General features: G+C 53.2%; 2 protein-coding genes and 1 pseudogene across 2 annotated transcripts; 1 reads left to right on the top strand and 2 right to left on the bottom strand.

Moving 5' to 3' along the window:
• The first annotated feature begins 606 nt into the window (after positions 1-606).
• LOC120687967 lies at positions 607-2554 on the top strand (annotated as a pseudogene).
• Positions 2555-5793: 3239 nt separating this feature from the next.
• On the bottom strand, positions 5794-7239 carry LOC120687961 (probable cysteine protease RD19D). Its single transcript, XM_039970076.1, has 2 exons — positions 6628-7239; positions 5794-6518 (listed from the first exon to the last, which is right to left on the bottom strand). Exons 1-2 carry the CDS (start codon positions 7210-7212, stop codon positions 5994-5996), a joined length of 1110 nt encoding a protein of 369 aa, XP_039826010.1. The 5' UTR covers positions 7213-7239; the 3' UTR covers positions 5794-5993.
• Positions 7240-8404: 1165 nt separating this feature from the next.
• Positions 8405-9948, bottom strand: LOC120687955. The gene is made up of 3 exons (XM_039970066.1): positions 9563-9948; positions 8972-9151; positions 8405-8828 (listed from the first exon to the last, which is right to left on the bottom strand). The coding sequence occupies exons 1-3, from the start codon at positions 9938-9940 to the stop codon at positions 8535-8537; spliced, it is 852 nt and encodes a 283-aa protein (XP_039826000.1). The 5' UTR covers positions 9941-9948; the 3' UTR covers positions 8405-8534.
• Positions 9949-13501: the final 3553 nt, after the last annotated feature.

Genomic DNA, 13501 nt, shown 5'->3' with positions numbered 1-13501 from the left:
GATGCTGGCGCGTGGTGGCGCATGGTTCCGGCGAGACGCTGAAACTGGACGATGCTGCTAGCGTGCTGCTGCCGCCGGACAAGATAACAAATTCCCGGAACCAAAGTAGGGTTTAGGCATAAGGGCAAAGGGCCCTAGAGGGTGAAAATACATGTATTTCAATTTACCAAATTAATTAAAAGGAGCAAATATCATATATATAGCAAAGAGCCAATGTTTCAAAGGTCGTTAAGCGAAATCGATGTTTGAAGTCCTAAAATAGCGAAACACAACCTCTCAAGTCCCAAAAATGCAATTTTCTCCACTGGAACATGACTGAGTGCCATCATGTGCAGTGCAGCGTTCGGCCTACCATTTTCAGTGAAAATTTTGTTTTTTTGAGATTTTCACTGAAATTTGGAAATTTGAAGAAGATTCATCTGAATGATCAGAAACCAGTCGAAGGAACGAGGTTGCGCTGGTCCTTTTTTTCTCCCGTGGGCTGAGTGCATATTGGGCCGAGCTGCAGCTCCCCTGCTCGGGCCCACCTTGGCCCGGGCCTGCCCTGTGTGCATGACGAGGCTAGAGTCCTTTTCCTTAAAAAAAAAAACTAGAGCCCTATTGCCTTGTCTAGTTGCGCAGTGCTCACCCCACCTTCCCCTTTCGTTCCTCACTCCCACCCGAGCTGCAGCAGGCAGCACCTCACCTCTCCAGCGGTCCAGCCGCGTGACCGCCGCCGCGGCAACCTCTGGTACACTGACTACCTAACTTCACCTCGCCTCATTCTCTCTAGCGCATGCTGACTGTTCCCCTCACGGTCTCACCACCATGACCGCATCAATGCCGCTCTAGCCGTGTGCAGCGGCGGTGCACGCGAGGTGTTCGACGTATTGCCTCCGCGCGCACCGGCACCGGACGTGATGTGCCGCTTCTGGTTTCTTGGATCCTGACGCGTTCTTACCGTGATGATGGATCACTGGCGCATTCTTATTTTACGTCTTGCTGGCTCCTCTTTGCCAGATCTGCTCGGATGGCCGAGGCCACGCCGCCCGCCGGGCAGCCGCCGTCGTGGTCGGAGATCCCTTGGGACCTGGCCGGCATGGTGCTGCGCCTCCTCCCGGCCTACGCGGACCGCGCCCGCTTCGCCGCCGTGTGCCCGCAGTGGCGCGCCGCCGCGCGGCAGCTCCACCTGCCCCCGCCGCTGCCTCTGCTCGCGCTCCCGGACGGCACCTTCTACAGCCTCCCCTACGGCAAGCCCTTCCGCTTCCCTGGCTTCGGCTGCGTCGGCTACAAGGGCGCTGCCTTTGGCGGCAGCTCATGGTCTTCCCGCGGGACAACGGCTGCTTCTTGGTCGACCCTTTCGCCGGGGCCACCGTGAAGCTCCCCGCTCTGTCTTGCATCCGGCTCCGCCCACCAAATGCAGCTGATAAGTATGTGAAGTATCAGGACCATGTGACACCAAATGGGAAACACTACGTTACATGGCTGGACATCAGGGACTTCAAGCATGTGCCCACATTAAACAAACTGATCGTGTGCTCACCAAACCTCGTCGCTGCATTCGTTGGCACTGGACAGATAAGTCAGATTCTGATGTGCCAGCCAGGGGCTTCCTCATGGTCTGTACGTGCGTATGATCCATGCGACGGGTTTGAAGACATGGTGTTCTATCACGGAAAGCTCTACGCCCTTGCTGATGATGAAAACCTCCTTGCTATCAACATCAGCCAAGATCCGAGCACCGGTGACCCACAGGTCTCTCGAATTGGACTGGTCATCAAGGGTGATCCTGACCCTCTGTTTGAAGCTTGGTTCCCGGACGACTCTACAGCCAGAAAGAAGCTCAACCTAGTTGAATCACGTGGTGCACTGCTGATGGTACGCAGGAAGGTTTGCTGCAGAATGGTAGGTGACACGATTGTTGCTGGACGGATCAGCGAGTTTGAGGTGTTGGAGGCTGACTTCGGGCACTCACGGTGGGTGAATGTGACAACTCTTGGGGATGATCAGATGCTTTTCCTCGGACGACCATGCTCCAAGGTTATGTCTGCGTCTCAGTATGGGATGTCCAGCGACCAAATCTTCTTCTTAGATGATGTAACGGAGAATGCCGTCCGCTATGCCTTTGATGAGGAGAACACTTCTGTCAATGTCTATGACATGAGAGATGGCGAGGTTTCCTCTCCTTTGCCAATGTCCTGGAAGCACGAGATTCTTGCGACATGGCTGTTCCCTCGGGACTAAAGATGTTGTCTCTGCCCATTCTATGCTTCTTAATTACCCCTATGCTGTCTTTTAATTTCATCAGTTTGTCTGTGGCCTTAGTGTGTTGGCTACTTCTCCTCGGGGAAAATATGGTGGTTACTAATCATTTGCCTATGCACTATGAACTTCTTAAGTACCCATCAAACACTGAATTATCTGACCATAGCATGGTCCATGCTTGGTACCTGTATGAGCATTCCTCTGGATCGCACAGTGCTCGTGTTGTAAGCTTTGTTGTGACGAACCTTGTGCTACCAACTGGGCTTGTTTGACTTATGGATGTATGCATCACTGCTTCATTGTGCTGGTTGATTGTGTGTTTTTAGATGTATACATGCATGCATGAATTACAGAATTATAGTACTTAGATCCCGTTGAGGCAAGCTCCAAGTTGATTACTGTGTATCAGTTGTAACCTTGCATGTGACGGTGTGGCTGATTGGCCTGATGTGTTTATATGACATGTTAATCATTGATGGTATCCATATGATATTCCAGGATGCTACTGAAAAAAAGGACTCAGTGGAGGTGTTCTCTGATTGTCTCTGACCATATTGTACGGTGATAATTACACCTGCGGTAGATGTTAACTTCATCAGTTTTTTTTTTTTTTTGGTGTAGCCTTACTCTGGTGGCTAGTCTCATTTGAGGCAACACGGTGGTTGCTGTGCCTATGGCCCAATGCAACCTGTGAACACTGATCTAACCCACTACTGTATCTGGTATCTTTGAGAATGCATGATTATCGTGTTGTGAACTTTTGAATGTGTGACGAACCTTGTGCTACCAGTTTTCGCCCCCATTGGGTGGCCATGTCGAATATGGAACCCCAGTGCTCTCTGTCACTGCGTTCAGGAGGCTGGAGCTGGAATGGTGTGAGAGAAAAATACTGGCTGTTGAGTTCGGCAGCCAGCTCCAGCCCAATAGTATTTTTCTCTTACACCACTCCAGCCACCAGCTCCAGTCAGCCTAACAGTATTTTTCTCTCACACGATTCCAGCTCCAGCCTCTAACTCCAACCTGCCGAACCCAGTGATGACAGAGAGCACGTCGTCATTCCTGATGCATTCACACAATTGGGCTTCTGGATCCTGACTAGTTTATGGACTTTTACAGAATAATTGGGCTTTCGGACCCAGCCGGCCCAAGGGCTCCCTTGGGTTATCCTCGGCGGGACCACAGGGGTGCGATTATACATCACCGAGGCGACGAAAACAAGAACCATCACCTGAAGAATATTTCCACGCGGTGATTAAATGGGCCGGTAGCCCAACAACAAATAGATCTATGCTCTATTTAATTCACCCGCTCCACAAACTTTACAGGAAATTTAGGATCTGTTTTACATGGCTCCGGCTCCTCCAAAAATAGCTCCGGCTCTGGCTCCTCTGGTGGAGCGGCTTTTCTAATGGAGTTGAAGCTATTTTAAAAAACATTTGGCAAAACAGCTCCACCAGATTGTTTAAAATACATTAAAAAAATAAAATATCCATAATGCCCTTCCTTTTTTATTTTTTTATTTTTTTCTTTCCTTCTTTCTCTTTTCTCCTTATCCCTTCTCCTCCCTATCCCTTAGCTTCTTCCTCCCGAGCGTCGGTGGCCGCGCGCGGCGCGCCTAGGCCCCATCGTCTCCACGCAGCCTCGGGCCCGCTCCCCTGCAAGTGGTCGCCGCCGGCCACATCCTCTCCGCGGCCCCTGCCCGTGGCGTCGGCCGGCCGCCTGCTCCCCGTGGCCCCTGCTCGTGGCCGCCACCGGCCACCTCCTCCCCGGCCCCGCAGGTTGCGCCCCCCTAGACCGTCGCCGCCGGGCACCTCCTCCCCATGAGCCGCGCGCCCCGACGCCCGGCGCCCGGCGCCGGTCGGCCACTCCTCCCCACGGGCCACGCGCTCCGGCGACCGCCGGCGGCCGACCAGCTCCTCCCCGCGGACCACACCCCGACAGGCCCCACCCGGGGGCAGGGCCGGCAAAGGGCACAGAGGAGCCGGACGGAGCCACGTTTTGCTGGCTCCGCCTCGCCCAATCCGCTCTAGTGAGCATGATTCCAGGGACTCCAAAGTGCTCCAAGGTTGGAGCCGTGGCCAAAAACATTGTTTGGGAGGGCTCCGGCAGAAACCGGTGTTGGAGCCGGAGCCGAAGGCCTCCCAAACAGAGCCTTAGCTGGATGAGTAGTACTTCCACGGGAGGAAAGAGAACGAGAGATGCTTGCATGCAAATAAAGACAAAAAATGATAACATCAGCCACATCCAAAGGTTTTCAAACTAAAAATATCTATAAAACTAAAAATATATATCCAAATTAAATTCCGATTACACCATTATCTTTCTTGTGATAAGATCTTCAAAACGAGATCACACTTGCCTATCTATGCACAATATTTTTAAAAAATATTTTTTCTACTAATAATATCTTTATTTACTGGGAACAAATATTTTAACAACACGAACAAATAGTTATTTCTACAAATAAAAAACTAAATATGATAAACAAATAATATTATATTACGAACAAAATATTAAACATCATGAACATTTAATTGTATAGAATAAATAATAAATATCACGAACAAATAATTCAATATAGCTGAACAATTTAATCAACAAAGCGAACAAATAAATTATACACCTAGAACAACTATATTATGAACACAGAACAAAGTATTACTATCTATAAAAAGTTAGCTTATACAATGAACAACAAGGAGTAACAGAAAAATAAAATAGAAATAAAAAGATGAGAGAGGGGGATAAAAAATAAAGAAAAAAGAGAAAAAAGGACTATCACCAAAACGTCAAGTCGTCGAGTTCCAAGATGAGTTCCATGGTTATATGCGTAGGTCAACTAGAAAATCAATACGTCTGCACGGTTGCACAGTGAAGCAATTAATGCGAACCTATTCTACGCGCGCATGGGGAAGGAAAATATTTTTGGACCGGAACGGATGGTTGGGCTTAGCAAGTGTTTAGTTCTCCTTAAAATTCCAAAAAAATTTCAGCGCTACAGTAATTTTAACATTTGACCACTAGTTAGAAGTCTTAAGTATGGATAACTGACAAAACTCATTCCATAATCCTCGGGTGTAATTTCGAGACGAATTTTTAAAGTTTAATTAGATCATAATTGGACAACGTCGTGCTACCGTAAATAATCTTTAATGATTAATTAATTAATTAAGCTCGTTAGATTCGGCTCGCGATTTAGAACCCATTCGTGTAAAAGATTTTATAAATAAATTTCATTTAATACTTTTAAATGTCAAGATTCCGTTTCCAAAATTTTTGGAAAATGGAACTTTATTCGTGTAAAAAATTTTATAAATAGATTTTATTTAATACTTTTAAATGTCAAGATTTCGTTTCCAAAATTTTTTAGAAAATGGAACTAAACACAGGCTTAATTGGAGCCAAGTCACTGCAATAATTTACTTATAGCTGATTTGCAGCCGGCGCGATATATATCCACTGCGCCACAGTACTACTACAGAGGCAGCCGATTATGTGGCCAAGAATTTTGGATCCAGCAAACGAACACATTCATCATCAGTACAAATGTACAATAAACAGCTACAGTTCATTCCAAGATCATCGCGAGGCACATGCCTCCACGTATCGGCATCCTGTTATTTCATCTGTATACTATATCACACACACTGCCACGTACTCCGCGACATCTTGCCACGTCAGGACTCCCCCGTTTTCCTCGCACACGCCGGCGGCAGGGGCGGCGGCCGTGGTGGGTAGTCGATAGGAATTCACGGCGGCGGCGGCGCGACGGCGACGGCGGAGACCATGCTGTCGACGCCGCAGACGTTGCCGCCGCGGCAGAGGCGGTAGTACCCTCGCTCCCCCCACTGCTCCCCCCACGAGTTCTTGATGACCCAGTAGGGGCGGTAGCCCAGCCGCAGCGCCGCGAAGCCGCGCGCGCCGTAGCCGACGAGGAGCGCGCCGTGGTTGACCCACGCCAGCGGGCACACGAGCGGGCACGACACCCCGCCCGCGTACGTCTGCATGAACGCCGCGTTCAGCCCCACCGCCAGCGGGCCGCGGCGGACGAGCGCCGCCCGGGTCTGGCGCTCGTCGCCGGCGGGGACGGCGGTGAAGTTGGCGACGCGCACGGCGGCGCGGTCCGGGTCGAAGCGGTAGGCCCCCGCCGCGCCCGTGTACGGGTACGCGCGCTGCTCCATCAGCCCGCCCGACTCCATCAGGTACGCGTACGCGTTCGTCATCAGCCCGCCGGCGCAGCCGTTGTTGCACTCGTTCCGCGCCACCGCGCTGCACTGGACACACACACAGTTCCTTCAGTTTCATTGAGAGAGAGAGAGAGAGAGAGAGAGAGAGAGAGAGAGAGAGAGAGAGAGAGAGAGAGAGAGATGATCAGGCACGCGCCGTGTGGTCGCAGTCGACGAGCTGCTGCTCGCTGAGGTTGAGGAGCTTCCCGGTGGCGAGGAAGTTGGCGCCCTCGACGGCGCCCGTCGTGCTGAAGGCCCAGCACGACCCGCACGCGCCCTGCGTCTTGACGCCGGTGACGGCGCCCATGTTGCGCCAGTCGAAGCTGGCCGGCAGCCGCGCCACCTCCTCCTCCGTGGCCGGGGCGGCGGCGGGCATGCTCCCCCGCACGAGCCTCTCGCCGCCGGCGCGGACGTCCGTGAGGCCGAGGCGCGACTCGAACTCCTCCCGCGTGAGGTCGGAGAAGGGCGTGACCCCGTGCCGCGCCGAGGGGTCCAGCGCCTGGTGCGCCGCGGCGCGGGCCAGGTTGGCCGCGAACACGCGCAGCCGCCGCGCGTACTCCTCGGGCCCGGAGTACCGCCGCCCGTGCCGCCGCACGAACGCCGCGAACTGCGCCTCCGGGAGCAGCCCGGGCCAGGCTCGGGAGCCGCCGTCGGTGACCTGCCGGATGAAGCCGCCGTCGTGGCCGGACGCGCCGGCGAGCTGCAGGAGCAGGACGAGGGCGGCGACAAGCTGGGCCGCCATGGTGGCACGAGATTCTTGGGCGGTGCCTTTCTGAGTAGGCAGTAGGCACGCGTCGTCAATAAGAAGAGGGAGGACGAGGCGGCCATGCAGGCGGGAGGGTAGGGGGGGACGCCTGTCTCGTTCAACGGCGGCGCGCGACACGTGCGTTTGCGTTGTCCTTTGTCTCTTTTACATTTTTTTTTGATACAGTCTCTTTTACGCGGGAAATTCATGGCACATGCAATTTCCGGGTGATCCATTGCAGAATCCCGTGAAAGTACTGTTCATCATCTTCCACCTCTAGCCAGGGCTGCAAGCGAGGGGTTGCGAGCTGAGGTAGGTAGGGGAGGGGGAGAGGGTGGGCGGCGAGAGGTCGCCGGCGGCCGGGGTGGTGGAGGGCGGCGGCGACCTTAGGATCTGGGGTTGCTGGGGGTGGGGCGGCTCCATGGCCACTGGACCTAGAAGAGAAGGTGGTGGGGGAGGAATCGACCGGCGGTGGGCGGTGGTGTGTGGGCGGGCAGCGAGGCAGCGCGGCGGAGCGCCGCCGGAGAAGCTAGGGAAGGGCGGGGATGCGCCGGCGGTGGTTGGTGGGCGGACGGCGTGGCGGCGAGAGCCGCCGGCCGGGGCGGAGGACGAAGGGGTGGGGGTGGAGGACGCGGGGCGGGGGTGAAGAAGTTGAACGGCGGTCTTCTGCGATAGAATTTGAGGAAATCGCTTAAAGCGATAAATAGACACTCTCTTTTACGTACAACTTACCGAGTAGTAGTGTCGATCGGGAGCATTCATACATGTTTTGCATACTGGAACTGATTGTCAAATGCGGTTATCCGTGAGAGTACCGTATCTTTCTCTACAAACCAGAATTATAACCGGCTAAAAGTTGAGGAATGTTTTTTTATCCATACTATTTACTGGTCCACACTCTGTTCTGCTGGCTGCTTCCAGCCAACCAACAGGATTTTTCTCTCACACTAAACCAGCCACCAGCCACCAGTCAGTTAGCAATAATTTTCTCTCGGAATAAACCAGCACCCGTCGCCGACCGCAGCCAGCAGAACAGTCTTCGCGCTGAATAGCCAGCGACAGAGAGCAAAAGCCAACCCAAGAACATCCGGCAAAAATGGCACATTCGAACCACCCAGTAAACCCCATATGCCATGGAAAAACACCATCATAACTGTTTAAGTTTGTCAGCATAATATTAGTGTCGGAACAAGGTTAACGATGACAAACTCCAAGTTTCAGGTTTTCGACGATTCCACAGAATAAAAGGTTAACGATGGTAGCAAATCTTGCTGCAGCTAGTAGGATCATGCTAATCATGCGTCCAGAACCCTGCCGACCTACAAACAGACAGTGCAGTTCACACCAGGGTGCTCCTCGAAGGTGTCGAGGACTGTGTTGTACCAGTCGGCATCTGGAATGATTGCAGAGCACAGCTTCACGGTCACTCTCTCAAGCAGCGGCGCGCTTCTGAAGATGAGCCGGAGGAAATCGACCTCATTGTAGTCTCCTCTGAGCCCCTTGATTTCCACTTCCGTGAGGCTCATCAGGGCGACAGTTTCATCTCTCCAGACACTGTTAGGCTTCTCGCAGTAGCACCACCTACTTCTGAAGCAAGTGTCTTCCACGTTGGGCTAGATAGGGAAAAAAATGTAGCAGTACAATGGATTTATTGTTTGCACTGAAATACAGCATAAATCCTTAAAAAAAAGAAATACAGCATGCACTAGACTGTCGAACAAGAAAGAGATTGTCAGAGAAAGGGGAAAAAAAATACCCGGGGTTCTAGTAGAATGATGTCGAGCTTTTGCACTGCAGGATAAATCCGAAGCAAGTGCAGCAGCAGTGGTCCAAAGGCATGGCCCCGTGATCCGATCTTCAGCTCTAGAACAGAGACGACGGGAACAGGAATCTTCTCCATTTCTTCAGCAAATGTCCTCTCCGAAAAACTAGTGCTCTGCAGAACGATTGGGCAGCATCAGTAGGATTCAGAAACCCATTTATTCACGTCCTGTTTAGATTTTTACCCGTAAATCACGCAAAAAAAACATCACATCGAATATTGGGACATATGTATGGAGTACTAAATGAAGTCTATTTACAAAATTTTTTGCATGGATGAACTGTAAATCGCGAGACGAATCTAATGAGCCTACGTAATCTATGTTTGCAATAGTGTTGCTACAGTAACCATCCATTAATTATGGATTAATCATAGATTAATTAGCATCATTAGATTCGTCTCGTGATTTACAACCCATCTATGCAAAATTTTTTGTAAATAGACTTCATTTAATACTTCAAATTAGCAAGATTCTAACACAAAATTTTTACCTAAACACGGCCTCAGACCAGAGATGTACCGTACCATAATGATTTGCAGCGACATGACGTGGGCGCGAGGGCGCACGAGTGCTGGTGCGTCGCCGCCGCCCTCCACCGCCCGTATGCCGAGGAAGACGACGCGCCACATGTCGCTGTAGAGATCAACGTCCATGGAGAAGTACCAGCACTTGATGGAGATCTCCTCCACCATCGGTGCCACGACCGACAAGCTGCCGTCCGTGCCCATGTTGCAGGCCACCGTCAGTTTCTTCAGCGCGGGGGCCGCGATGTCGATGGCGAACTGCTGCTTCGTCCTCCCGACGAACTCTTCCAGCGACGCCGAGCGGAACTCGATCTTGCTTGCGGAGGACGGCGCCTTGGTCACCCTGAGGACGCGCAGCTTGGGGCAGCGCGGGACCATGGCGGCGAGGTCCATGGCGCAGGCCGAGAGGGACAGCGTCTCCAGCTTCGGAAACTCTAGCCCCGGCGGCGAGACGAAGACGACCCCCCGCACGGCGAGACCGAGCGATTCGACCGCGTCGAGGCGGGGCAGGGGCACGGCGACGTCCCCGTCGAGCGAGAGCCCCGGGAAGGTGAGGTCGAGCTTGCTCGGCGACAGGCCCGCGGCGGCGGCGAGCAGGGAGTCCATGTCGGCCGCTCGGAGCCCCCGCGGCGGCACGGAGACTTCGATGTCCAGGGCCGCCACCACGGGGCGGGCGAGCCGGGCGAGCGCGGCGCGGATCGCGTCGGGCGCGAGGTCGCGGACGGTGACCGTCTCGAGGCCGGTCCAGAGCCCGCGCCACCGGCCGGAGAGGATGCTGGTGCGCGCGGCGGCGCGGAAGCAGCCGACGCCGCCGAGGATCCGGTGCAGCACGTCGTCCGGGAGGGCGCTGATGCGATCCACCACGAGGCTCTCGTCCATCTCCGCGCGCCCGTCCTAGCTGCATCCGCCGCAATTCCCACGATCAGAGGCCTGTTTGCTTTCGACGAACCGAAGGTGCGCCACGATCTCGACAACTCACCTCGGGGCCTGAAGAGCAAGGGACGGAGGCGACGGCGTCCGGCGGCCGGAGGGTGATCGGTGGCGGCGGCGACCTGGATCGCTGACTGAATTAGAGCATACTTGTAGATCAGTACAATAGGAGGTACTAGTAAATGCGTGCAGCTGGACTCTGAAACAAAATTCACGACATGATGCGTGTTGCAATCCAAAATTTCCATGGCCGAAACAGGCTGCGGCACGCAAGAAACGAAGGCTGGACTGGGGCGCTGGCAGCCAGTGCTCATGTGAAGCTCGGCTGCTCGGCATAAAGCTCCACGACACAGCTGCCACTAGCCATGAAACAAAATCCGGTTGCAAAAGATGCCGGAAATGTGTTCATCTCGTTCTGCTGACACAAATTTATCATCGTGCTAACCGGTCTACCGATCTTCATCACACGTGCAACGCCAATGGCAGCAGCTAGCAAAGCTTTGAGCAGCGGAGGAAGCCAACGCCGTCATATCCACAACAAGAGGCAGCTGGTGTTTGTCCAAGGCCAGCAGCGAACAGTGTGAAACGGCAGTACGGCAAAGGAGGGAAAGGCAGAGACGGAAGGATGCAATGGAGAAGACAACGGGCGTGAAATGGTAAATTTTAAAAGGCGCGATCTTTCAATGAAATTAAAATATTATCATGTTGCGTCGGTATCACATAATCATTTTTTCCAAAAAAAAATACAGTATACCTTCCATCTTGGTAATTTACTCTTCCACACATTCAAAATTTGGACCTCAAAATTTCGAGAAAAAAGACAGTGTACCTCACAATTGGTATTTTACTCTTCTGCACACTCAAAATTTCTACCTTTTGATAAGAATATACAATCATAATCTTTTTTTTTGAAAGCTGCCAAGAGCGCTGGCCCATCATCTGAGAGAGAAGGTGAGGTGCTCATGCCAGACAGCGCTCAAACGCAAGTGGCCTGCCCAGACCCAGTTAGGCATGCCAACCGAGCCCCAGCTCGGTCCTCTGGCCGTGATCTTCTCTTCCTCCCTGTTTTGACTTCCTCCAAATTGAGACACCCGCCTGACCTTTGTAAATACCCACCCTCACTATCTCATCGCCATCCAATCCGGCTCCAGCGTTACCCCCGGTGCTGGGTGATTGCGTGAAAATCCACCATGATGATGGACACCAGTGCGGATTCACTACTCACCCCACAGACAGTGCCCCAACTGCCCCCCCCCCCTCCGCCATCTCTCCCACTAGCACCACTTGCTACCTTACAATCCTAGAACTCCCTCTCAATCTACCACACACCCATAAGACCGCCTTCGAAACTATCAATCATAAAAGCTCACCGGAAATAGAAAAAGGATGATGAGATCTAAAGAGGAAAATCAGATGCAAGGGATACTCAAAATCATACTTAGTTCCCTTTCTTCTCCAAATCTGATGACCTTTTGGGCGGCTTGGGGTCAGGATCGACCAACATTCAAAACGAAGAAAAGCTCCTAGTGGTAGATCGGCCCATCGTTGATTCCAATGAAGGTAGGTCACATGGATCCAGATCTGATTGTCTCGCGCCACTAAAAATGAGCAAAAAAGACATGTATGGACCAAAGTGTTGCGAAAGAATACCAAAGATGAGGAGGGGCCCTACCTCGCCGAAGATGTCTAGCTGGGTGCTGGAATTTGGCGGCGGCGGTTTTTCTGGCGGCGGCGGCGGATCTGTTTAAGAGAAAGGGGGAATCCGAAGGTAGAAGATAACTATGGTTATATATGGATGTGGTAGGTATGATGGGCTAGAGTTATATATGGATGTAGTTGATATTATACTAATAAAATTTTTGAGTGTGATCTGGGCCTAACACCCAATTGCTTCCTAGATGGGCCAAAAGATATGATTGGGTGAATAAGGACAACTGGTCTCCAATGAGTAGGTTGAAAAAGGTCTAGAAACTGAGTGGGATTGGGCTTGTCGTGGTGCTACAAACCACAGCCGGGTGGCGGAAGGCACCCGCCCTAACCCAGAGGGTGTGTACTCAGGGGGTAGCTAGTCTTGGATCGATCTCACTCAAGAACACGAGGAACACAGCAGGATTTAGAGTGGTTCGGGCCGCCAGAGCGTAATACCCTACGTCCACTGTGTGTTGTATTGCCTTCCCACGAGAGTGAGAAGGTTGCCAGAGCTTGAGTCAGTCTGGATGTCCTGTGCACAGCGAGCGCCTCCCTTTTATATCTCAAGGGGATGCGTACACAGCCGTTGGATCCCCGACAGGTGGGTCCAACGATGCAGTATAAAATATCGTACTGTTCATACATTATGGCGTCGCAGGCAAAGGAGATCTCTCTCTTGGATTCCCTCGCCTGCTCCCGGAGCCCTTCGTCCATCATGTCCTTGCGTTGTCTTGTCAGGTTGGCCTGTCGTAGCTAGTGGCACCGCCCGCCACATTGTTTAAGCGGGTGGTGTAGCTTGCGGCGTAGGCGGCATGATGGAAAAGTGCCGTGCTGTCGTATCCATTTAATGCTGCAGGCGGGCTCTGCGCGGGTGCGGCACAGGCGGCTGCACTGTGCTCCTTGGTAATACGCGGTGCTCAGCGAGGCCTGACAAAGGCTGTCTCGCGTACCGCAGCGGCAGAGCACGCCTTGTCCACCACATTAAATGCGGTGGGTGGGCGAGTCCCCCTGCGGAAGACTCGCGCACGATCCCGCGCCCTCGGGACACGTGGCGGTTCCGGACCCCTACACGGTGAGGGTAGTCCGGACGGGCGCAGGAGGTCCCGGACCCCTACGGGGGTCCGGGCCTCGGCGGTCAGCTCGGAGCTTCCCTTCTTTAGAGACACGTGGCGTCTCCGGACCCATCCCCAGGCGGGGAGCGGGTCCGGGGCCGTTGGCCTAGTGAGGGAAGAGCCTGACCTGTGGGGCCTGGCTACTCCGCCTTTCCCGCGCAGCTACGGACAACTACGCGGGTCCTGCCTTGCTGCAGTAAGAGTGGGT

The sequence above is a fragment of the Panicum virgatum genome, chromosome 2K, assembly GCF_016808335.1.
Source record: "Panicum virgatum strain AP13 chromosome 2K, P.virgatum_v5, whole genome shotgun sequence".
NCBI lineage: Eukaryota > Viridiplantae > Streptophyta > Magnoliopsida > Poales > Poaceae > Panicum > Panicum virgatum.
The sequence above is the reverse complement of the archived record's forward strand: the minus strand, read 5'-3'. Positions and strand labels throughout refer to the sequence as shown.

Excerpts from the sequence above, each read along its gene's own strand:
- LOC120687961 (XM_039970076.1), bottom strand. The coding sequence starts at position 7,212 with ATGGCGGCCCAGCTTGTCGCCGCCCTCGTCCTGCTCCTGCAGCTCGCC. Across the intron at positions 6,519-6,627 it reads TCGTCGACTGCGACCACACG|TGCAGCGCGGTGGCGCGGAA; the intron begins GCGCGTGCCTGA and ends GTGTGTGTCCAG.
- LOC120687955 (XM_039970066.1), bottom strand. The coding sequence starts at position 9,940 with ATGGTCCCGCGCTGCCCCAAGCTGCGCGTCCTCAGGGTGACCAAGGCG. Across the intron at positions 9,152-9,562 it reads TGTCGCTGCAAATCATTATG|AGCACTAGTTTTTCGGAGAG; the intron begins GTACGGTACATC and ends ATCGTTCTGCAG. Across the intron at positions 8,829-8,971 it reads TCATTCTACTAGAACCCCGG|CCCAACGTGGAAGACACTTG; the intron begins GTATTTTTTTTC and ends TTCCCTATCTAG.